We start from the raw sequence: 26,776 nt of genomic DNA on the forward strand, positions 1-26,776 counted from the left end.
AGGGATAAAGAATAAACTTCCTCTCAATACAAACTAAAATACTGAACTGAGCAGAAATTTATAATTAAAATTTTATAGTGAGTTTATAGAACTTAATTACTGAGTATTCATTAATAAAGCTAGAAGAAAAATATATAAATTATACATTTCAGTTATTTCTACCACGGTTATCTTAAAATAGACTAAATGAGGGATACAACATTCCAACCACTAGAAATAAAGGACTGAACATACTGTAGTAAAAAGCTTCTTCAAATTACAGTAAATCTTGAAGAACTCAAACAGCCTGATTTTTTAACAACTAAGAGATTTACCACCATTCACTCTCTTGAAGCTAAAGTTTTAAAAGGAAATTGCTCCATAAGTTCCTATAACGAGTCAACTGTATAGAATGATGAGTTGAAAACTAAATATTTAGGTAAGATTGATATGCTTGACTAAATTTTGATAAATATACTTCAAGGATGCCATTTTTAAAATCATAAAATAATTTCATTAAGTCAGTCAAGCTTTGAATCAATCAAGTTAAACTTAACTCATTTTAAGTAGCTCATTTCCTTAACACAATTAATTCCCCTATAAACTAAATAAATAGAACAAACTGTAGCCAAAGTTTTAAAACTCTCCTTTTCCTTGATATTTTTCATATGTGAACAATCTATGTATATAAGTTCTTTCTCTTGCATAAATACACTAAGTAGAGCCTTACTATGTAATACTATAGTCAAGAGTTCATTTGCATCCCATAGGCGTCTCTGCCTAACAGATTAATATCTAAATCCATTTGGATGCACTCTACAATGGGCTCAAATTCCACTCTAAAGTAAACTTCCTTCACTGACAAATGGTTAATATCCTCAAGACACACACAACACTGAGAATCAACCAAAAAATGGAAAAAAGACTTGAAGAGGTCACCGCAGCTGCAGAAGAACATAAACGGTTAATAATCGTGCAGAGAGACATCTACCTTGTTAATGATACAGTAAGCTCGAGTTATTGAAGGTCTCACATATTGCAGAGACTGTACTCTGCTCTGTTACACTCAGCAGTACTAAGGGTATGGAAAGGAGAGGGCCCGTGGGCTGTGGAGAGCTTTCCAGGGGCTGCCTGGCAACACAAGCATCCCAAGGGGTCTCTGAGCCATTCTTCCAGAGCATTTCCTTAGGAAATATTCACATGAGTCCTCAAAATTGTAAAAACAAGGATATTCACTGGAGTATCATTTATAATACCAAAAAAACCCTGTAAACTATCCACAAGTACATGAAAAGGGCTGGTTTCATAAATTATGGGAAAACTATATGATAGAGTACTGCACAATCATTTAAATTATTTAATATTTATGTTTTTTGTGAAAATATATATATTTTGACTGTGTATTTATGTGCAATACATATAATTTTAGGGGGAAAATATCATGTGAAAAGTTCTGGTTTCAAAAGACTGATTATACTTGTTTAAAAACTCTCTACATAGATATATGAAGCATATATATTTGTGTTACATAAACAAATTACGGCTCTCTTTGGGTTCATACGTGACAAGAAACTCCTTTTCCCTTTCTGGCAAATCCATCTACTCTGACTTTCTAAAATAAGCTATAAACAGAATACTATGCCATCAACTCTAAGGCAAAGAAGAGGCCTAAGAGAAACCACGATAACAGAATGAACTGAACTGAAAACTGACAAGGCTACACTGAGGCCAGGAGACTCCAAGTGAGGAGGAAAGGCCAGCTTCTGCTCATGTCTCCTTTCTGTTATAACGAACCACAGCGGTTTCCCTCATTCCCTCAGCTTCAAGGTCAGAAGCTCAAATCCCTTCAGACAGGTAAAGACACCTGTGATGGGGCTGCTGTGAGAGAATAAGGAAGGGGGGCGGGCGGGGGCTGGAGTGAACCTGATGGTGCATTTGAACCTGAAAAGCGAACACCAGCTTTTCTCACTGGTCTTGCCAACCTCTGATCAGGTGTTAAGCGTACCTGAGGTGTCTAAGAATCCACTGCTGCCTTAAGGACCAAAACAACAGAAATGAAAGGAAAGGCCAGGCAGAGATGAAGAGCACCCTGACACCAACCGTCTACCCAGTAACAGCAATACTGTTCATCAGTCCGCATCTTTAAGAAGAGCAAGCACGGCGAGACCGGCACTGTGAGCGCCACGTGCTGCTCAGTCAGAGCCCCACCCACGCACTTACCTGATGCGCACCCTCTTCGGCCTTTACTTGGTAATTTAATGAGGTCTGCTGCACGAGAAACACTGGGCTTAGAACACAAAGAAACAGGAATATTTCCAAAATTAACTTACGTGTCATCCCCATGGAAAGGTCTATCGTCTCGATCAGACGCCTGCCTCATTGCCTCTTTTTCTCTCTTCTTTTTTTCCTTCTTTTCTTTCTTTGAGAGAGTTCTCTTGAAGTTCTGGATAACACCTTCTTTTTCCTGCTTTTCAGGTCCGTTACTTTGAGCCTTCTGATAAAAGTAACATTATCACTACACTGGCCATGACACAGAATGACATAAAGCTATCTATGGCTTAGCTAACTTCACCTCATATGCTGCAGCCAGAAACAGAGCCACTGGAGCAGGGGAAGGTCTGGGGTGAGAAATGTTCTTTGTCTTGATGGGCCGACAGTTACGTGAGTGTACTGATCAAAACTTACACATTCAAGATCTCATTTCACCGTGTGTAAATTTTATCTTAATTCAAAACTATAACCAAGGAAGCAAACACACAAGAAAATCCAAACCCAGTTAGAAAACTGGGGTTGGAATCACACCAGTTTATTTATTATTTTTAATAAATAAAAACCCAAATAATTTACATGAAGTAACTTAAATAAAAGGAAACTCATGAAAATATGGAAATAACTAAGTGTTTGAATCATCATCTACTTTAAATATGTTTTCTTTAACTTCAAAAGAAATGTTAAGAGTAGCCCTAGTAAACTGGCTTTCATGAAGCAAAGTTATAAGTATTGTTTGTGCAAAAACTTCTAATTTCTTTTCCAGATCTTACCTGTTTCCTTATTCTTAATTTATAACTTGGCCTGCCAGCAGATGACTCAGAGACAAATTATTTTTTATATGACTTAATAGGTTGGCTGGTAAAGAATCAAGAAAAATAAAAGATTATCTTATTGGGAAAGAAAAATGCCTTCTGCTTTGTGAGTGAGCATCTCCATTTCCTTGCAAGCTACTCCAGCACCCTCCTGTCATCCTGACCCCAGAAGAGTTCTACTACATAGCAAGCAGGATCTGTGGCTCCATGAAAATGTACATCAGCTGAAATCATGGTGCAGAAACAAAATAAAACACGGACACACACACACACACAAAAGTATCCATTCTTGTATCATATGTACTCGCCACAAAGGCAATAAAAGTTCCTGGAGCGCAGGAACAGGAACACACAGGACATGACACAGACAATGTGAAAACTGCTGCCAAAAGTAAATAATGGTACTTTCCCCCCAGTGTGCTGGGGCACAAAATTAAATACAAGATTTTTCTCAAAATATTCTTAACCTCTGCATTTGCTATCACTTGTCAATACTGAGCTCTAGTGTAAGAGGCCACTTGACTTAAAACAGAATTATAATTGTTTTAAAATTGTATCAATATTTCATAGTATTCCACATAAAAAGAACAGTAGCACAGGAATTCCAGACACCCTACTACCTGAGAAAGTTTTAGACTCACTCTATTTCATCATCCAAAGAAACTCAAGAAAGTTGACTAATTTCTAGCCTTACACATATAACATGAAAAAGGTCTTAAATATGCCTTTTTAAGTTGTATCTAAAAGTTCACATATAAATAGATGAAAGTTTTATTTTCCCTTCTGATTCTTATTAAAACCTATTTTGACTTTATAATTTAGGGAAAAAAACCTGAAGCTGATTTGAACATTAAGTCTCTTAGGAACAGAAGCTTACATAACTCTTCTTTGAAAAGGAAGGAGTAATATTTTGGATTATTCAGTGAAACAGAGGATGAAGCAGGGACAAGCTGGGCTACTTTTAAATGATGTTCCAGGACGGGGGTAAAAGGGTAGTTTAGCAAGAGAAGCGAAACAGAGAATGAACCCCTCCGACACGACACGCGGTCAGACGCAGGCCAGGCACAGCACGGGCCGAGACCCGAGGCCTCACCTTAGCAGGAATGGCGTCGTTCTCATTCTTAAGAACAAATCTGCCCTCTCGATCATCCTTATTCCAATTCAACTGCACAACAAGGGGTTTCTCGTCTATATCCAATCTTCTTTCTTCTTCACAACATGAAAAGAAAAACAAGTAAGCCATGGTTATCTAATGGCACTAGCCAATGCAACATTCTGATACACATTAAATTACATAGACAAAAAATACCTAATTACCTTGCTCACTTACTGACAGGCTGAAGTGTAAGTCACAATGTGAAGTTAGAGTTTCAATGACTAATTCAGTATTTTGGTGCTACTCTATGTGTACTACCACGTGTCCAATGCCAGACACGGACCAGGCACAGCTTCCTGACAACATTTAGAATCCAACCCCGAAAATAAGAGAAATACACGTGGACTAGAAAAAAATATAAGCAGGGCCTTGCCATAGGTTTGTTTCTATAAATCAAATCCCCTCACATACAACTGGAAAATACGGAAATAATGTTAATATCACACAGAAGTTCCACTGAGTCACGGGATTTTTCTTCCCATGTTAATGTTAAGATGCTGTCAAGAAACGGCACCACCGTCATCAGTCTTGGAAGTGAGCACTGCGCTCTCCCTCCTCCCCCTGCACCTCTGATTCTCGTCTCCAAAACGCACACTCCTCGACCTGCACAGTCCCTCCCACCACGAAGCACCAGCTTTTTCTCTGTTGATGAAGTGCTATGTTAAGTGACTACTTCCTTCCTTATTAGAAACCTAACAAGCCTCATGGCAGCCCACTGAGGGCCCTACACAGCCTGACCACCTACTAGAAGCTAAGAGCTGGCAAAGATTACCCAGGTAAATGCACACAGGATGCACCACAATGAGGGCAGCAAAGACAGGAAGCAGTGAGACCAGAGGGGATGGATTACAATGGTACAAGAAGCAAGAGTCAATGGGGCAAATTGAGATAGAGATTTATAGAGGCTTTTAGTAAATATTATAGGTAAACAGCAGTGTTAATGATCAGAATACAGGAAAAACAAATTCTAACTCATTATTTTATCAACTGAAAATATGAGAAAAGAGTAATAAGTCACATATTGGATCAAGAAGTTTCAAATTCCTGCTGCAAATCAAAATTACCAAGTTGTTCGTGTTGCAGAATCTTCACTAGATCAAAATCCCTCATGGCATATTTTTTAGAGAACCAATCTTAAGAACAATTAAGTCTAAATCATAAAACAAAAACAAGGTGAGCTGTTCTAAAGCATACGTGCCTAACTACTGCATGCAAATATAATTAGGGCCCTGCTACAACTTTATAACTTAAGGTATCTTCTGCCTTACGTCAGAAGAGCAGAATCCTTTTTACTTTTCCAGTTGATTTCACACAAGGAACCCTAACGCAGAGAAGGGATGAGAGTGGCGTTTCCATGGTGCTGGGCCAGCACTCTGGTCCACACACCAGCTGCGGCATCCAGCGGCTCACTGAGGAGCACGTTACATTTCCAGGGAAATGAGCTGCACCTGCCAGATGCGGCAGGAGCTGCTGGTCCCCACCAGGTTGTGCGCTGTCCCACCAGGGTCACGTCGGGCTTTCCACGGCGCTGTAGAAACAAGCACTGCCCGCAAACCAATGTGAACAGGAAAAGAGGGCACTGCCCCCACCCAGGAGCTGGGCAGGGCCCAGTAGGCACACGTGCCCCGTCAGGGAGCAACTGTGATTAAGAACGGAATGAAATTTTCAGTTTTCCTTTCATTTGATCTGTACTATTTTTTCAAACATCCACCAAGCTGTTAAAGCATAAATCCTGATGAATTTGTCTGAATCTATGCAGTAACATGAACTGTTAGGTATTTTTCCTTTGGCCTAGGGATGCCACTAAAAAATTACTGACACACTCAAGGCTCCGTGACCCGAAAGAGATTGAGAACGTGCACGCCAGGGTCTGCTCCTCTCTGAGACCCTGGCGGGGTATGAAGGTGCGGAAGGACACGGCCAGGCTAGCCTAGTGGTCACTACAGGGGCGGGGGGAGATGGGGAACACTCCTCCTTTACACACCTTCTTTGTGTTTTCATCCCTTACAAGTAACATATTTTACTTTTTAATTAAAAACAAATCTAGCAAAGAAAGTTTAAAGAAAAACTGTTCTTTAAAAAAAATCAAACCCATTCCATTTTTAGATCTCAAATCCCAGTCTTAGATAGCATTCCAAAGACCTCACTTGGCAGCATTCAAATGACCCAACGGTGCAGCGAGAAGAGGGCTGAAAGTGAGAAATACTTTCTTCCTCTTTGTAACCTATTTAAAAAGATTCTGAGGTAAAAGGAGAACTCAACCTCAAAAAAACGTCCAAAATTGAGACCATCCGCTATTGTCAAACTTAGTTTGGGTATTATTTATGTAGGTGATACCCTAGTAACCTTACAAGAGTGATAAACAAGTACAGCCTACCTAATATAATACTGGTAGCATTTGGTGACACCTGAATTCCACACACTACAAAAATTTTAGCCCAATTTCAAATGTACAAAGAAAGCTGTACTTTTGAAGATAAGAAAAATAAATTATGTTCAAACAGGTTTTGTGGCTGAAACTTAAACAGGTATTCAAATTGGGCCTGTACTATATACAATCCTTTGTTTACTGCATTAACTGGAATTTATTATTTTTTTTAAACAGGTGACTCAGTACTTCAAAAGCATTCATAAAAAATTTTATAAATTTCTACATTTCTAATCAGTTCAACTTCAACTGCCATGTGATATATAGGATACTCTCAGAAATTTCAAATCTTAAAACAAGGAGAAATTACTAACTACATGAGAGAGTTTCCTCAAGATGCCCTAACTGTTCCCAAAGAATAACATTACTGTTTCACATCACAAAAATAGTACAGCGAGCAGGACAAAACACTGGGTTTTACCCATAAAATACCGTACTCATAAAACACTGGGTTATCGTTAATTGTAATATTATAATTTATGCAGGAGAGTTACATGAAATACTTCTCCAAAATTAAGCAGCTTATTGTACCATCAATGCATGTGACAGATCTGCTGGAGAATTTCAATCACAAAACATTACGCTACTCATCTCTGGAGAAGTGAGCGTATGTAAAACCGATGTAGTCATTCTAACTCCCAACAAACGCACCTGCTAGGAACTTAGGAGGACATTTCGCAGACATATTCGAGTTTTGCCAACCTGTTAACTGCTTCCCCGGCCCCTCCAGAAAAACAAAGAGGGAGTCAGCAGTAAAGCAGGGCCCCCGGGACAAGTGACTGTGATAGTCTCAAGATGAGCGCACATGGCCGACAAGCCCCGTCTGTGTCCACTGACCTCCGCTGACGTGCACTTCATACAGGGAGTACTTGGGTGATGACAACATCCGCATATCAGGGCGGAATTTCTCTGCGAGCGTTTCCAGCACGTCCTGAGTGGTGGCGGTACTAGAGACCCGGATACATTTTGTTGCAAAGTTCCCAGCAGCTTTATCTTGAAAATAAAATCTCATCACTCCATGGAACTCCAAATCCTAAAAGGAAAACAAAATGATACATTTTTGGAAAAATAACATCCTAAAATGATGTCTTCAAATTTAATTATGTGACTTGGGGGCTTCCCTGGTGGCGCAGTGGTTGAGAATCTGCCTGCTAATGCAGGGGACACGGGTTCGAGCCCTGGTCTGGGAGGATCCCACATGCCGCGGAGCAACTAGGCCCGTGAGCCACAACTACTGAGCCTGCGCGTCTGGAGCCTATGCTCCGCAACAAGAGAGGCCGTGATAGTGAGAGGCCCGCGCACCGTGATGAAGAGTGGCCCCCGCTTGCCACAACTAGAGAAAGCCCTCGCAGAGAAACGAAGACCCAACACAGCAAAAATAAATAAATAAATTACTAAACTCCTACCCCGAACATCGTCTTTAAAAAAAAAAAAAAAATTATGTAACTTGGGACAAGTTATTTACAACCTGTCTCCTTCTTACATGTCTCAAGTATAAGGTAACGGCTGTAAAGCACCTGACGTCAGAGCCTTCAGCAAATGCCAGGCACACCTGGACAGGCATCGTTTTATCATGTCTTTATAACAACCCAGTGAAGTAGATACTATGATCAAACCCGATTCTCAAGATTTGGTCATTAAAACTCACGAAGTTTGAGTATCTTGCTCAAGCAGTTATGTAGCAAATCCAGAATTAAACCCAGATCCACTGAACTTTGAAGTCCATGCCTATCTGTCCCTGAGGTCCCATCCCATCCTGAGATGACAAAGCCTAAATGAAGAGACTGTTCTAAAAGCAAAGGGGAAATGTTAACCCCAATCCTACCATGAATGTGAATAAATGGAAACTCAACGTTAGTGGAATGTAACTGTAAGTAATTTTCAATACGAACTACTTGCCCCAAATCAACAGACACAATTTAGATTTTTCTTAAAACCTTACTTCTAGAGAAAAATTCGACAGAATGTCAACCAAAGACTACTTCAGGGCAGGCTGAAGCCCATGCGACTGTGCAAGGCTCCTTCCCATGGCTTCCTTTTTTTTTTTCTTTTCAATCAATTACAAGATGGTTATTTAGGCCCTTTGCTATCACCGTAAAAATAAGACTCAGCAGTTCACATCCCACAGACTGGGAACCATCGCATCAAAGAGAACCTGTTTTTGTTTGGCAGGTTACACTTTATCTGGGGATGCGAGAGGGTGAGGTCCAGGGCTCCTGTGTACCCCATTACTCCCTTGAACACAGAACAAAGCACAGCTCCCTGCAAACTCCTGAGGAGCACCTGCAACCATGAGGTTCTGTGCTCAGTCTCCTGCACCAAAAAGCCTCGGCCGGGGCGCTCCTCAATGGTCGCCTTTCTCTCCCCGCCACGTCTGACACATCAAGTCTCTCCACCTTCAAATGTATCCAGAATCCATCCAAAATCTTGTTAAAACCCAGTCAGATAAATCAGTCCTCGCTTTCTTCCTTGCGGTGGCCTTCGCTCTCAGACGTCAAGTTTTCCTGCAGGGCTCAGAGACCATCACAGTCAAGCTTTTGTCCACGTCCCAGTACACTAGCCTAACCTTCACTGAAAATTATGAACTGTCAAGTATTTATTTGAAGAAAAGTAAGGCAAATGGAATATTATTGATAGAATGGGGTTAATGGTGTAACCATTCGAAAGTTAAACGGGAAAAACGAGACTATAAGGCACGTTTCTAGCCCCGAACCTTTTACTGTGCTCGCCCAGACCCTGCCCACTGGGCCACCCGCCCTCCCTGTTTCCCCTGCCCCAGGGAGAAACACAGGTAAGTGAGCATGTGTGTCAGAAGAACACCACTGAACCACAGACTCTGGCATGGAGCAGGGCCATGGTTACGGGGTGAGGGCTGAGAAAGCTTAATGAATTAGGAGTCGTCTTTGTCTGGCTTGGGTCAAGCAGCAAAAAAAATTAGGCTGATATCCTTTAAAAATAAGTATCTCCATCTCGATGTTAGTCGGGCAACCCTAAAAGCCGTAAGTAAGGATGCACGGGAGAGATGTCCCTCAACTCAGAATCTGTACGCAGGTTCGGGTCAACACTGGTAACAGCCAAGGCTCACTCAGCACGCACTCTGCCCCAGGCACGGTGCTCACCACTCTCTACGTGGCTCCCTTGGCCCCAGGATCCCCCAGGGGCCCAGCCCCGTGAAATCACTCAGGGACCCCTATTCCAGGTTTCACTCTTCCTACCGACCAACCTCCTCCACGGGCCCCTAAGACAGCACTTCAGAAAACAACACTTAGTCTGTAAATTTGGTTACATACATTTAAGTTTTTGTTATGGGAGTCACATTTTTATCCCAGAATTCCGCTCCTTTCACCACCGCCGCCCTGAAATCATCTTTACGCTGCACCTAGCAGGCTCCTCTGAAGGCCCACCCTTATACCTCTCTAAATTACCCTCCGTAGCACTCCATCGTTTTGATAACTGGGTCGTTCTAAATACATCATCTGTGATGAGAATAAAACAGCTAGATACACCTACAGGTCCCAAAAGACACAAAGCACCAGCTTCTCTGAGAACTGTCAACAAGTGATTCCCAACGACCAGATACTGAAGGAACGGAGGCAGCCTCTGTGGCTGAGGGACTGCCCACCCCACCTGGGCAAGAACACAAAGGAACGCAGCTAGAATGACGAGGTCGAGGCAAGCCTGGAGACGGTCTCCCATACCCTCGGTCACCCTCATGAAAGTCCCTCACATACAGATTACCACCCTTTATAGGTAAAAAGAAAACTACAAATATTAACCCTCCATTATTAATGTGGTTCAGCTACTGATCTTATGTAAAATGTTGAGATAAAAGATTTTTTTTAAATAGAGAAAACTTCCAAGGTTACAGATACAGGTCTCCAGCAAGCAACAGCTGTCTACAGAGAAGTAATAGTATTTCTACTGATGTTTTTAAAGAAAAAAGTCTCCAGGTCTGTCGAGCCTAAATAAAGTATCCAATAAAAACTACCTTTGATCTGATTTCATTTGCACTAAATAAGTATTAATAAATAACTATTAATTTAGTTTGCCTGGTGACCTGGACATCACACAGGAACATGTGAGTAGAGTCGTTACTGGGAGAGTCCCTTAATAGATTAACACATCAGCATTCTGTTCGATTATTCAGCTAATTTTGGCTGGTGTGAATAAGTCCACAGAATTTTATCAAACCTGAGAAGACTGCTAAAATCAAGTTTCCTGAACCTAAAAATTGGGCACGTAGTGACCAAACTAACACACAGTAATAGCTGTAACTAATATATGTTATGGTCTACCATGTGCCAGATACTGACGGTTCAGCATTTAATTCCCCAAACTGAGGGTTAGGTACCACCATCATCCCCACTGCACAGGGGAGAAAAGAAACAGGGGGTCCAGAGAAGCTAAGCGCATGAGCTACAATCACACAGCCACCAAGTGGCAGGCTGCAGGCACCAGAGGGGCCCCAGAAGAAACAAGTGGACAGCTGAGTAACCGAAAGCGAAGGTTCAGAGGGGCTGGAGACCTGGACAGCACGTACTCGGCTGCAGGTGTCCTCATGGCCCCCACTCCCCACGGGGCCCAGCCCGGCGCAGGGGGACACCCGGGGGAGGCACAGCAGGGCACAGGACAGCAGGCACCCCGGCAGAACAGCTGCACCTCTGAGGGAGTCTTCATCACCCACGTGGGCTCGGATGCCCTCAACTATAAAGTGGAAGGACCAGCAGTGCCTGGGCCCCTTCCTAAGGTGCCTTCCTCTCAGCCTCTCCACAGACGGCAGCTCTTCTGAGATGAGGAGCTTTCATTCACAGTCCAGGTCCTCCCTCGGTCTCTAATGCTTCACACATAAAAGTCAAAACACATCTGAGTCAAAACTTCCAGCAACAATGTCTGACGCCTCCAGCTGTGGTTGTCTGCTCCCACCTGATCAGAACTCTGAAAACCAAAACTTTACGTTTGCAGTCAACAGCCGGCTGGAATGCCGATGCGGCTGCAGCCAACACAGCTGTAATATTATAAAAAGGCAAATGTTTCCTTAAAAAAGATCCTCCCCTCCTTAGTGTTGGGTACACCTATCACCCAAGATACAACAGCATTTAACATAAAAGCACTGGGACGTCCCTGGTGGCGCAGTGGTTAAGAATCCGCCTGCCAATGCAGGGGACACGGGTTTCAGCCCTGGTCCGGGAAGATCCCACATGTCGCAGAGCAACGAAGCCCGTGCACCACAACTACTGAGCCTGCGCTCTAGAGCCCACGAGCCACAACTACTGAGCCTACATGCCACAACTACTGAAGCCCACGCGCCTAGAGCCCGTGAGCCACAACTACTGAGCCTACATGCCACAACTACTGAAGCCTGTGTTCTAGAGCCCGTGAGCCACAACTACTGAGCCTACATGCCACAACTACTGAAGCCTGCGCACCTAGAGCCCATGCTCCGCAACAGGAGAAGCCACCGCCATGAGAAGCCCGCGCACTGCAACAAAGAGTAGCCCCCACTCGCCGCAACTAGAGAAAGCCCGTGCACAGCAACGAAGACACAACGCGGCTAAGAATAAATAAATAAATAAATAAAAGACTTGACCTTAATAAAAAAAAACTTTAAAATAAAAGCACTGCTGCAGGGCCTCCCGTATCTGGGTGAAGTGCTGCCTGCTGGCAGCGAGTTCTCAGGGAGAAACTTCTGTCTGGAGCTGGCGGGACAGTAACCAACCCCGTCTCATCCCCTGCGTACCGCATACCCATCACAACAGGTCAGTGCAGAGGGAAGGAAAAGACAATATAACAATCACTTGGTTCCTTTCCTTGATGGTTACTTTTCCTGACAGGAAAACACCTTTCTTTTTTTCCTAAAGGTATATACTCACCTTTACATAAAGTCTTCCCTGAGAAACACGATCACTGATGATTACTACAAAAGAAATGCAACACTGCTTGGGGTTGTGTTAACCACTCTGAAACAAAAGCATTTTCATGTTTATCAGAAAGAATACAACAGACAAAAAAAAAAAAAGAGAGAGAAGGCTTATTATGAAATTACATACTAAAGAGCCAAAGCAAGGAACCAAGAGTTAAAGATGGAGACTTGCTTTTAAATATTTTATCAATATCTCATTAGTTAATGAAATTGATAATCAATCGGCCTTCTTATCCAAACAAGCAGAAACTCACCAGAGCAACCCCAAATCTCCTTTGGCTCAAGCTAATCAGAACGACTTGCCCTAAAGCTTAAACAGGGCAACCAGGCTCCACTCAACGTTTCTTCTCCTCACTTTCAGCAGTTACTTGAAATCCATGTCTTAGCCTGTAGCACAACAATGCTACCTGCAAACAGGTAATCAGCTTCCCAACCCCCCTGGAAGGCACAGCCACCGACAGGACCACCACTTTATCACACACACACTTTATTCCCAGGGCTGGTGCCTCCAAGGACAGGGGCAAAATGTTAAGAAAAGATACAGCCGTGCCTTCAAAACACACACATCACTGTACATAAACCATCAACAGCACAACGGCCATCTGACTCATGTTGTTAAAAACAGTAATAACATTTGAATATCAACAGGTTAGGCAGAGAATGGAAGAAATACTTGAATATGGGTTTCTGCAATCTTACTTGTATAAACACTATCTTTTAAACTTGTATGAACTATTTTTTAAACCAGTACTTCAAGAATACTTTTTTAAATTATATGCATTTCATTACCTAAAACTTTTGCAGGACAAATACTACTGAAAGCTTAAAAGAACTATCTGGAAAGTACCTTCACCCACTTCTGCCCATGGCAATCATTTCTGTGTCATCACCCGGCCTCCACAGGGCTCCGTCACTCTGTGTGACATAAACCGGCCGACAGGCACACCTCACTGTACTGCACTTCACAGGTACGCGGTTTTTACAAATTGAAGGTCTGTGGCAACCCTGCGTTGTCAGATGATGAATGGTTAGCATTTTTTAGCAATAGAGTCTTTTTTAATGAAGGGATGTACATTGTTTTTTCAGACATAATGCTACTGTGCACTTAACAGACTACAGGATCATGTAAACATAACTTTTACATGCAACCGGAAACCAACACAAATCCGTGTGCCTCGCTTTACTGTGGCATCTGGAACGGAACCGACCATGTCTGCAGCGAGCCTGAGTCGTCATCTGAGAGCAGCTGCTCTGACCCAGCAATCCTCACCCAGGAACAGTTTATACCTGCACACGTCTAACTGGTCTTTATAATAAAATGATTCCAGTACCTCTTTCTGTCTGAAAATAAAGGCAGAATCTCTAACACATCACAATGCACACCTGGTGGATGTGACCCAACTACTGTTCTCCTAACATCCTGAGGCTAGTTTACCAAAGCTGAGGAAGACCAAGTTCACTGAAAATGGGAAAAAGTCATCTTTCAGGATAAAAGTTTTCTGGACTAAAAAACTGATCGAAAACACACACATCCCACAGAGAGAACACACGCGGATCGCCCCTTTTATGAACTCTAACAAAAATCCATCCAGTATCCAACCATGTCAACATTATAAGTAAGACAATTCTCTGCCAAAAAACACAGGCTGCCATGAAAACCAATCAGTCAACGTGTTTTTTTAAAGGTCATGGTAATCACTGCCAACATTATCTACTTAATACCTGCCTGCTCACAGTCCAGGACGACGAGCCAGGGAAGTCTGCCAGCTTCCAGGCAAGTTCCATCTGTGCTTCCCTGGGAGACTACGTGGGACCCAGAACTCTACCCGCCCTCAGTCAGCATTATAACGGGATTAAAAAGTCAACGTCTTCCCCACGGTCCTCTTAGAATTTTTAATCTGTATCTGAACACCTACCATACAACATACATTGGGGAAGCGAAAGATATGACTTAAAGAACACATTAAACCCACATGACCAAAGAACAATAATCACAAATGTGATTAAAGACCATCTTTATTTCTACTGTAACCTTTAAGTACTGCACTTGTACAAATGTAAAGTGCAGCACAGAGGTAAACAAAACAACCCTCAAAGCCACCTCTCTAGTCGGGGGTCTACCCAACTTCGCCATGGATCCTTCGGCAGTCTGGTGAAGCCTATGCAACTGTTCTCAGAATAAAAATGTTAAATGCATAAAATAAAATACAAAGGATTGCAAAGTGAACAATTACATTAAAACACAATTATTAAAATATTTTTAAAACCTGTGACATAGTAATGAGTGTTCTCTATTAACATTAAATAAGGCCTAGATCTTATTTAATGCATTTAAAATTTTAGAACTCCAATTTTGAAGTAGGTATGAGTATGAACTCATAAATGAAGAAAATGCTAAATTCAGTTAGAGACTAATAAAATTTACTGAAAATTAAGATGTACTTAATTTTCTCATCCACGTTGAAAGATCCCATGGGATGTATTCATAGACCTCAAGTTAAGAACGCCCTGGAACATCTCCAGTGATAACAAACGCACCATCTAGCCAAGCAATGGATGATGCTTTCTTTGTGCGGCTCGACAGCTAGAAAGTACCGCCTTATACAAAAGCAAGATTCATCTCACGTCGCTTTGCCAACTGCTTAGCTTTGCCTGTTGGTATCATTTAGACCTGTATTCAGACCGTGGTTTATGAATGATCATTCTTTTCCATTCACTGATGACGTGAAGCAGGGCAGAGCAGATTTCCCAGGCACCACGCGCTCTGGGAAAGGAGACTTCAGCTCCAGGAGCGCTCCTGTGCACGCCCTGGGCCCCTAGGAAAAAGGCAGTTCTTCTTACTACCAGTTACGGTAAATGGGTTTAGATGGAGAAAAGGGCTTCTGACATTTTGGGCTGGATTGATTCCTTGCTGTGGGAGCTGTGCTGTGCTCTGCGAGCTGCCTAGAACATCCCTGGCCTCTATCTCCCGGATGCCAGCAGCACCCACCCATCTGTGACAATCAAAAATGTCTCCAGACACCTGCACAGACTCCCCAGGGGATAAAACTGTCCCGGTGGGGACCCATGACTCAGAATAAGCCTGGAACCTCTTCAACATCGCATTCTAATTCCCATTCAACGAAGTCTTCTCCTTCCTGGGACATAATCCCAGATCCACTTTCTATTGTGTTCACTTCTCTCCTGAACACATTCATGTTCTAGCCTCCAAGCCTCAAATAGCTTCCAGACTTAATCACAGAACTCCAGGTGTGTCTAACCAGCTGCAAATATACTGCTAATTCTAATACCATACCTGTAATTAATGCAATTTAAGATGACATTAGCTTGTTGGAGACCACCTAATACTGCTGTTTCACATGAGGTTCCAGTAAAATGACAAGTCTTGAGTCACTGCCCCATTAGTCCACCCAGTAACCTTTCTCCAGCTTGGCACTAATCTGTTAAACAACAGCCTTTGGATAAAACTAATCACCCGGTTCCTAATTCATCTCACTGTACTTAGATCCAGCCCTTAAACAGAAGAACAGGATGAAAGACACTGCTGAATTCCTTGATAAAAGTCCAGACACATCATGACTAATGCATTTCCTTGATCTACAAATCTGGCAGCCCGACTCTCTCTCTCTCACTCAGGCATACACACAAAATGACATCACTGTATCCACTGAGCCAGGCTGGTTCCTGTGAATGGGATTACAAAGCTTTCCAACCCCAAGATTCAGCTTCCTTTTCAGTCCTACCATAATCATAGCGAGCATTTCTATGAATAGTTTAAGTTCATCTCTACAGTGTTAATATAAATAGTTTACACATTGCTTTAAAAACCTGTGTAATAAATAAACATCTTTATGGAAACCCACACTTTAAAAATTATAGATGTCATCATAAAGCAATTTAAGAAATGTTAATAAACCTGTCTACATAAAAATAAACTTGATTGGACTTCCCTGGTGGCACAGTAGTTAACAATCGCCTGCCAATGCAGGGGACACAGGTTTGATCCGTGGTCCAGGAAGATTCCCACATGCTGGGGAGCAACTAAGCCCGTGTGCCACAACTACTGAGCCTGCGCTCTAGAGCCCGCGAGCCACAACTACTGAAGCCCGCGCGCCTAGAGCCCGCGCTCCGCAACAAGGGAAGCCACTGCAATGAGAAGCCCGTGCACCACAACGAAGAGCAGCCCCCACTCACCGCACCTAGAGAAAGCCCGCGCGCAGCAATGAAGACCCAATGCAGCCAAAAATAAAAACAAATTAAAAAAAAAAAAACCAACAGCTTGAATTTGGCAAAAAAAAAAAAAAAAAGGCAAACAATAAGTGAAGTCCAAAGACCAGTGACACACTGGGGAAAAAGAACTTACATGACAGAAAGAAATATAATGTAATATATAAAAAGTCTCTAAAATTTGAGAAGAAAAAAATAAATAACCCATTTTAAAATGGGCAAAAAACAGAAAGAAACCCTCCCTAAAGTGGATAAACCAAAATGTAATAAAAGATGGAAGCAAAGCCTTTCTAAATCCACTTTATAACATAGCTTCAACTCTGGACCCATTTAATTATTTTAAATAATTAAAAATTAAAACTTAAACGAAAAGTAAACACTAAAAATTTAAAACAAACAGAAATTAATGTCTAACTATATATGAAATTGGTCACATTACCATACAGAAAAAAGACTGATTTTCAAGTGACCTTAAAAAAGTGTTTTGACTTTACATTCCTAGTCGACTCTATTCTAAGGATAATTATTTTGCAAAAAAATAATTAATCTTCATTCAGAAGCCCTATTGTTAGTAATAATATTAGTATCATTATGTCTAATACAATAACTATATGACAGAATGAAGCCAACAAGTGCTGTGTTAATACAGTTACACACAATTTTCAATGTAAGAGAAAAGAGACTTTTAAAAATCAAAGTAATTACATATAAACCCAGTAGGGCCAAATTTGAACTGGAAACATCAGTAGAAACTCATGCATTTTTTTTCCCCACAGAAAAATATCTTCTAGCTCTTGACACTGAAATGGTCATGAAGCAAAAGACAAGCTGTAAAAATAAGCACCTCTGGCACTTAGATTGTTGTCTCTAAATACTATTCTCCACTAAAAGGAACCCAGGCTCCTTGGAGAAATGGTTTAATCCAGGTATAGGTCACAAAATGGACAAGATGAGTTTGGGACACCTTGTTATGCCATAAGACAAGGAAGTTCTCAAAAAAAAAAAAAAAAAAAACCCTCCAGCCAAACAACAGGTGCACCTGGCCAAATCTGGACAATCTGAATACCAGCAAGAATAATGGCTGCAACTGACAGAGACACAGAATCCATGAAAATCCTCAAGTTTATGACAGTAAACAGAAATGAGAAAACCCAGAGACACAGAATCCATGAAAATCCTCAAGTTTATGACAGTAAACAGAAATGAGAAAACCCAAACAAAACCACAATCACTGTTACCACTGGAGGCGACAAGGGCACCAACTCCTCGTCAGAAAATAAGCAGTTAAAGCCAAAGAATTAATAAGTCTTTTTTCTTTCCTGTAGCTTAAAGGAGGAAGATGTGTTTCTGTTTTTTAAAGAATTCCCGCCAATAAATGTGAAAGAAATGACAGAATTCAGATCACGATTTTTTAACCCTTCCTTGATTCAGGCGAAGACTGGCACTGGCCAAGCCAAGGACGGAAAGGCTGAGGGGACCTGGCACTGAGGGTGAAGAGGTGCAGGCTGTCCCAGCTCCTCCTCCGCTACCAGCACGGGGCCCAGGACACACACGGCACTGCTTACGAGGCCCGGATCCCGTCACGGCTCTGAAGCTACAGAAACAAGTCACACTCCACCGTCCACCCTTGGAAAAAAGAAAGGGCCAGTCCAGAACAGGGACGTCCTACAGGAAAAATAAGCACTGTTTTTCTCAGCAAGTCTGACGTGACATAAAAATGGGGGTGGGAGAGGGGTTAGAATGCTCTAGATTAAAAGAAACATAAGAGAACTAAATATAACGTGTGGACCCTGTTTGGATCCTGATTCAAATAAATTAATTGTCAAAACACATTTTCGAGGGAGACAGGGGAATCTGAGTATCGGCTAGATATTAGAAAATAAGGAATTATGGTTCATTTTGTCGATGGGACTACTGTATTTACGGTTAAATTTCTTTGAGATGTGCACTGAAGTAGAGGAGAGATAACATTAGTTTTTAGGATTTGCTTTAAAACACTTCAGCTAAAAACAACAACAGAAAATAATGAACTAAGAATGACGAAATTTTGAAAACTCTGAAGTCTGGGGGGTGGATATAAGTGAGTTGTAGCTATGTTTGAAATTTTTCCTATTAAAAATATGAAAATAAGTTGTAAGTACAAACTAAATGGTATTAAATATAAACCTGTTTGCATAAAAAGAGACTCTGGGAAAAAATCCAAAGAAATTTGGTTCCGTACACAGGTAAGGAATTAACATCAGAGGCCAAACATCTTTCGCTCACACTGAGCAAGCAGCAAGTGTTTGGTGGAAAGTAAGAAGGTGAGTCAGAGCCTCAGGAATGGCCAGACAGCAGTTAAAAATCCCAGTACTTTCACCTAAGGCGCGTGCAGCTCTGGGTAAGATGTTTGAGTCTCTCATTTCCTACGTATAAAATGGAGAAGCTACTATTTATTTCACAGGGTTTTGTGATTACTGTTATTTATGGCATATAAACACACCTGCCACAAATAAGGCACTAAATGATAAATGTCACTTCCCATCTACAAATTCTCAAGTGCTCATATACTTACACGAGAACTAGTTTGCAAGGTATATAATCCTATCTCTAGCAAAAAAAAAAAAAAAATATATATATATACACACACACACACAAATATACACATAAAGGCAAAAAACAACTGAGCATATATTAAAAGTCTATATGCATGTATATGAAAAATACAAAATATTAAGCTTTGCAGAAAAACCACACTGTACAACATTCATAATTCCATTTCTGAAATTCACTGTCCAAAAGTTATCAATCATTTCCAATGCTCTGACTGTAACCGAATCAACACATATAAAATGCTGAAATGTCTTCTTGTTCAAAGAAAATAACATGTCCCTGAACTCAACCTCAGTATTATAATATCCAAAAGAAAATCCAGAAAGATAAATAAGGAAATTCTCTTTTAAAACCTGCTTCTTATATCTGCACTGAGTCTTAAGTATGTGAAATATTAAAAAGAAGTTTCTAATTTTGAACAAGGGTAATGCACCATACAAATTATATACAGAAACTGGTAGACTATCATTTACTGTATTTACAGTAACTTTCATATCAAAGTAAATACTCAAGCTATGACAACTGATTCAAAGAAGCTTCCTATAATCAAAATGCTTCCACCTGAATCTTTTTAATATACTAACAATTGAATTCATAGTACTCAACCTATTTTGATTAAAAAAAAAAACCTCAAGCAACTTACCTAAATTAAAAATATGTTCAAATCTCTACTGTACTATATACTGCATTAGTAAAAAATACATTTTGAAACACAGGCAGTTTTTTGAGTCCTTCCATATCATAAGGCCTTTCATATCTTATATAAGACACTTGAAAGGGGGTTGGAACAAGGTAGAAAGAACAAATTAGAAACAAAATAATTTTTGGACAGAGGGTGCAAAAGCAGTGACACGAACATGACTGCCTTCTAGTTGGGATTTTATAAAGAAAACAAAATACTTTGCTTTGGTACAAGTGTCTGACATTCTCTCCCCTGCTATGATGAGGGATCCTGAACTGCATATTTGGTGCCAACCAGTACCTCCTGTGACTGTACTTCCTGTTTCACTCTCCATTATCAAATGACCACAGCAGATTGGAATGTCGCTTGGTACCGTGCAAGAGAAAAACAAAAAGGTAATCTGCATAAATCAGTGCAGAGACTTTGGAAAGGAACCACATTGTTTACGAGTACTTTTTTTTTAAATTTATTTATCTTTTTTATACAGCAGGCTCTCATTAGTTATCCATTTTGTACATATAAGTGTATATATGTCAATCCCAATCTCCCAGTTCATCCCACCACCACCACTTTCCCCCCTTGGTGTCCATACGTTTGTTCTCTACATCTGTGTCTCTATTTCTGCCCTGCAAACCGGTTCACCTGTAGCATTTTTCTAGGTTCCACATATATGTGTTAATATATGATATTTGTTTTTCTCTTTCTGACTTACTTCACTCTGTATGACAGTCTCTAGATCCAACCGTGTCTCTACAAATGACCCAATTTCATTCCTCTTTATGGCTGAGCATTATTCCATTGTATGTATGTACCACATCTTCTTTATCCATTCGTCTGTCGATGGGCATTTAGGTTGCTTCCATGTCCTGGCTATTGTAAACAGTGCTGCAATGAACACTGGGATGCATGTGTCTTTTTGAATTATGGTTTTCTATGGGTATATGCCCAGTAGTGAGATTGCTGGGTTATATGGTAATTCTATGTTTAGTTTTTTACGGAACCTCCATACTGTTCTCCATAGTGGCTGTATCAATTTACATTCCCACCAACACTGCAAGAGGGTTCCCTTTTCTCCACACCCTCTCCAACATCTGTTGTTTGTAGATTTTCTGATGATGCCCATTCTAACTGGTGTGAGGTGATACCTTACTGTAGTTTTGATTTGCATTTCTCTAATAATTAGTGATGTTGAGCAGCTTTTCATGTGCTTCTTGGCCATCTGTACATCTTCTTTGGAGAAATGTCTATTTAGCTCTTCTGCCCATTTTTGGATTGGGTTGTTTGTTTTTTTAATATTGAGCTGCATGAGCTGTTTATATATTTTGGACATCAATCCTTTCAACGATGATTCGTTTGCAAATATTTTCTCCCATTCTGAGGGTTGTCTTTTCGTCTTGTTTGTAGTCTCCTTTGCTGTGCAAAAGCTTTTAAGTTTCATTAGGTCCCATTTGTTTATTTTTGGTTTTATTTACATTTTTCTAGGAGGTGGATCAAAAAAAATCTTGCTGTGATTTATGTCAAAGAGTGTTCTGCCTATGTTTTCCTCTAAGAGTTTTATAGTGTCCGGTCTTACATTTAGGTCTCGAATCCATTTTGAGTTTATTTTTGTGTATGGTGTTAGGGAGTGTTCTAATTTAATTCTTTTACATGTAGCTGTCCAGTTTTCCCAGCACCACTTATTGAAGAGACTGTCTTTTCTCCATTGTGTATCCTTGCCTCCTTTGTCATAGATTAGATGACCATAGGTGCGTGGGTTTATCTCTGGGCTTTCTATCTTGTTCCACTGATCTATGTTTCTGTTTTTGTGCCAGTACTATATTGTCTTGATTACTGTAGCTTTGTAGTAGAGTCTGAAGTCAGGGAGTCTGATTCCTCCAGCTCCGTTTTTTTCCCTCAAGACTGCTTTGGCTATTCGGGGTCTGTTGTGTCTCCATACAAATTTTAAGATTTCTTGTTCTAGTTCTGTGAAAAATGCCATTGGTAATTTGATAGGGATTGCACTGAATCTGTAGATTTGGGTAGTATAGTCATTTTCGCAATATTGATTCTTCCAATCCAAGAACATGGCATATCTCTCCATCTGTTTGTATTATGTTTCATTTCTTTCATCAGTGTCTTGCAGCTTTCTGCATACAGGTCTTTTGTCTCCCTAGGTAGGTTTATTCCTAGGTATTTTATTCTTTCTGTTGCAGTGGTGAATGGGAGTGTTTCCTTAATTTCACTTTCAGATTTTTCATCATTAGTGTATAGGAATGCAAGAGATTTCTGTGCATTAATTTTGTATCCTGCTACTTTACCAAATTCATTGATTAGCTCTAGTAGTTTTCTGGTGGCACCTTTAGGATTCTCTATGTATGGTATCATGTCATCTGCAAACAGTGACAGTTTTACTTCTTCTTTTCCAATTTGTATTCCTTTTATTTCTTTTTCTTCTCTGATTGCCGTGGCTAGGACTTCCAAAACTATGTTGGATAACAGTGGTGAAGGTGGACATCCTTGTCTTGCTCTTGATCTTAGAGGAAATGCATTCAGTTTTTCACCATTGAGAAGGGTGTTTGCTGTGGTTTGTCATATATGGCCTTTATTATGTTGAGGTAGGTTCCATCTATGCCCACTTTCTGGAGAGTTGTTTTTTTTTTTTTTTGTGGTACGCGGGCCTCTAACCGCCGTGGCCTCTCCCGCTGCGGAGCACAGGCTCCGGACGCTCAGGCCCAGCGGCTGTGGCTCACGGGCCCAGCCGCTCTGCGGCATGTGGGATCTTCCCAGACTGGGGCACGAACCCACGTTCCCCGCACCAGCAGGCAGACTCCCAACCACTGCGCCACCAGGGAAGCCCCTCTGGAGAGTTTTTAATCATAAATGGAGTGTTGAATTTTGTCAAAAGCTTTTTCTGCATCTACTGAGATGATCATATGGTTTTTCTCCTTCAATTTATTAATATGGTTTATCACATTGATTGATTTGTGTATATTGAAGAATCCTTGCATCCCTGGGATAAATCCCACTTGATCATGGTGTATGATCCTTCTAATGTGTTGTTGGATTCTGTTTGCTAGTATTTTGTTGAGGATTTCTGCATCTATATTCATGAGTGATATTGGTCTGTAATTTTCTTCTTTTGTAGTATCTTTGGATTTGGTATCAGGGTGATGGTGGCCTTACAGAATGTTTGGAAGTGTTCCTTCCTCTGCAATTTTTTGGAAGAGTTTGAGAAGGATGGGTGTTAGCTCTTCTCTAAACGCTTGATAGAATTCACCTGTGAAGCCATCTGGCCCTGGACTTTTGTTTGTTGGAAGATTTTTAATCACAGTGTCAATTTCATTACTTGTGATTGGTCTGTTCATTTTTTCCATTTCTTCCTGGTTCAGTCTCGGAAGGTTATACCTTTCTAAGAATTTGTCCATTTCTTCCCGGTTGTCCATTTTATTGGCATAGATTTGCTTGTAGCAGTCTCTTAGGATGCTTTTTATTTCTGCGGTGTCTGTTGTAACTTCGCCTTTTTCATTTCTAATTTTATTGACTTGAGTACTCTCCTTGTTTTTCTTGATGAGTCTGGCTAATGCTTTATCAATTTTGTTTACCTTCTCAAAGAACCAGCTTTTAGTCATTGATCTTTGCTACTGTTTTCTTTGCTTCTATTTCACTTATTTCTGCTCTGAGCTTTATTTCTTTCCTTTACTAACTCTGGGTTTGGTTTGTTCTTCTTTCTCTAGTTCCTTTAGGTGTAAGGTTAGATTGTTTATTTGAGATGTTTGTTGTTTCTTGAGGTAGGATTGTATTGCCATAAACTTCCCTCTTAGAACTGCTTTTGCTGCATCCCATAGGTTTTGGGTCGTTGTGTTTTCATTGTCATTTGTCTCTAGATATTTTCTGATTTCCTCTTTGATTTCTTCAGTGATCTCTTGGTTATTTAGTAACGTATTGTTTAGCCTCCATATGTTTGTGTTTCATGGTTTTTTCCCTGTAATTGATTTCTAATCTCATAGCGTTGTGGTCAGAAAACATGCTTGATATGATTTCAATTTTCTTAAATTCACTGACGTTTGATTTGTGACCCAAGATGTGATGTATCCTGGAGAATGTTCCATGTGCACTTGAGAAGAAAATGTAGTCTGCTGTTTTTCAATGGAATGTCCTATAAATATCAATTAAATCTATCTGGTCTATTGTTTCATTTAAAGCTTGTGTTTCCTTATTAATTTTCTGTTTGGATGGTCTGTCCATTGGTGTAAGTGAGGTGTTAAAGTCCCCCATTATTATTGTGTTACTGTCGATTTCCTCTTTTACAGCTGTTAGCAGCTGCCTTATGTATTGAGGTGCTCCTATGTTGGGTGCATATATATTTATAATCGTTATATCTTCTTCTTGGATTGATCCCTTGATCATTATGTAGTGTCCTTCCTTGTCTCTTGTAACATTCTTATTTTAAAGTCTATTTTATCTGATATGAGTATTGCTACTCCAGCTTTCTTTTGACTTCCATTTGCATGGAATATCTTCTTCCATCCCCTCACTTTCAGTCTGTGTGTGTCCCTAGGCCTGAAGTGGGTGTCTTGTAGACAGCATATATATGGGTCTTGTTTTTGTATCCATTCAGCGAGCCTGTGTCTTTTGGTTGGAGCATTTAATCCATTCATGTTTAAGGCAACTATCAATATGTTTGTTCCTATTACCATTTTCTTAATTGTTTTGGATTTGTTTTTGTAGGTCCTTTTCTTCTCTTGTGTTTCCCACTTAGAGAAGTTCCTTTAGCATTTGTTGTAGAGCTGGTTTGGTGGTGATGAATTCTCTTAGCTTTTGCTTGTCTGTAAAGCTTCTGATTTCTCCACTGAATCTGAATGAGATCCTTGTTGCGTAGAGTAATCTTGGTTGTAGGTTCTTCCCATTCATCACTTTAAATACGTCATGCCACTCCCTTCTGGCTTGTAGTTTCTGCTGAGAAATCAGCTGTTAACCTTATGGGAGTTCCCTTATATGTTATTTGTCATTTTTCCCTTGCTGCTTTCAATAATTTTTGTCTTTAATTTTTGATAATTTGATTACTATGTGTCTCGGCGTGTTTCTCCTTGGGTTTATCCTGTATGGGGCTTGCTGCGCTTCCTGGACTTGGGTGGCTATTTCCTTTCCCATGTTAGGGAAGTTTTCAACTATAGTCTCTTCAAATATTTTCTCAGGTCCTTTCTCTCTCTTCTCCTTCTGGGACCCCTATAATGCGAACGCTGTCGCATTCAATGTTGTCCCAGAGGTCTCTTAGGCTGTCTTCATTTCTTTTCATTCTTTTTTCTTTATTCCGTTCCGCAGCAGTGAATTCCACCATTCTGTCTTCCAGGTCACTTATCCGTTCATCTGCCTCTGTTATTCTGCTATTGATTTCTTCTAGTGTATTTTTCATTTCAGTTGTTGTATTGTTCATCTCTGTTTGTTCTTTAATTCTTCTAGGTCTTTGTTAAACATTTCTTGCATCTTCTCAATCTTTGCCTCCATTCTTTTTCGCAGGTCCTGGATCATCTATCATCATTCTGAATTCTTTTTCTGGAAGGTTGCCTATCTCCAGTTCATTTAGTTGTTTTTTCTGGGGTTTTATCTTGTTCCTACATCTGGTACATAGCCCTCTGCCTTTTCATCTTGTCTATCTTCCTGTGAATGTGGTTTTAGTTCCACAGGCTACAGGATTGTAATTCTTCTTGCTTCTGCTGTCTGCCTTCTGGTAGATGAGGCTTTCTAAGAGGCTTGTGCAAGTTTCCTGATGGGAGAGACTGGTGGTGGGTAGAGCTGGGTGTTTCCCTGGTGGGCAGAGCTCAGTAAAACTTTAATCCTCTTGTCTGCTGATGGGTGGGGCTGGGTTTCCTCCCTGTTGGTTGTTTGGCCTGAGGCGACCCAACACTGGAGCCTACCCAGGTTCTTTGGTGGGGCTAATGGTGGACTCTGGGAGTGCTCACGCCAAGAAGTACTTCCCAGAACTGCTGCTGCCAGTGTCCCTGTCCTCACGGTGAGCCACAGCCACCCCCCGCCTCTGCAGGAGACCCTCCAACACTAGCAGGTAGGTCTGCTTCAGTCTCCATGGGGTCACTGCTCCTTCCCCTGCGTCCCGAATCGCACACTACTTTGTGTGTGCCCTCCAAGAGTGGAGTCTTTGTTTCCCCCAGTCCTGTCAAAGTCCTGCAATCAAATCCCGCTAGCCTTCAACATCTGATTCTCTAGGAATTCCTCCTCCTGTTGCCAGACCCCCAGGTTGGGAAGCCTGGCGTGGTGCTCAGAACCTTCACTCCAGTGGGTGGACTTCTGTGGTATAAGTGTTCTCCAGTCTGTGAGTCACCCACCCAGCGGTTATGGGATTTGATTTTATTGTGATTGTGCCCCTCCTGCCGTCTCACTGTGGCTTCTCCTTTGTCTTTGGATGTGGGGTATCTTTTTTGGTGAATTCCAGGGTCTTCCTGTTGATGACTGTTCAGCAGTTAGTTGTGATTCCAGCGCTCTCTCAAGAGGGAGTGAGAGCATGTCCTTCTACTCCGCCATCTTGAACCAATCTCTGAACTGCTGTTGAAGGCAAAGACTAGGAGGACTTTTAACAGCACTAATCTAGCAAAGGAACTTAGAAGGGCAAAGTGACACTGATGAGAATAGCTCACTGTTCAACTGAGGAGTTTTCTTAACATAATTGCAAACGAGAATTTTCATGAAAAGAAGCAATCACTGAAGTAGATTCTCA

General features: G+C 41.0%; 1 protein-coding gene across 7 annotated transcripts in view; it reads right to left on the reverse strand.

The window, feature by feature from the left end:
- The window catches only part of AFDN (afadin, adherens junction formation factor), a 134,551-nt gene that overhangs the window by 86,485 nt on the left and 21,290 nt on the right, over positions 1-26,776 (reverse strand). For 4 of the 7 annotated variants that reach the window (XM_082634315.1, XM_082634313.1, XM_082634312.1 and 1 more), the window contains exons 2-4: positions 7,484-7,679; positions 4,156-4,271; positions 2,310-2,473 (exon numbers count right to left, since the gene is read on the reverse strand). In XM_082634315.1, coding sequence (XP_082490441.1) covers positions 2,310-2,473; positions 4,156-4,271; positions 7,484-7,679 — 476 coding nt within the window. The remainder of the gene's footprint in view (positions 1-2,309; positions 2,474-4,155; positions 4,272-7,483; positions 7,680-26,776) is intronic. The other 3 variants (XM_082634314.1, XM_082634311.1, XM_082634310.1) reach the window with 2 other exon arrangements.

Source organism: Mesoplodon mirus (assembly GCF_964341445.2).
Source record: "Mesoplodon mirus genome assembly, chromosome: 10".
Lineage (NCBI taxonomy): Eukaryota > Metazoa > Chordata > Mammalia > Artiodactyla > Ziphiidae > Mesoplodon > Mesoplodon mirus.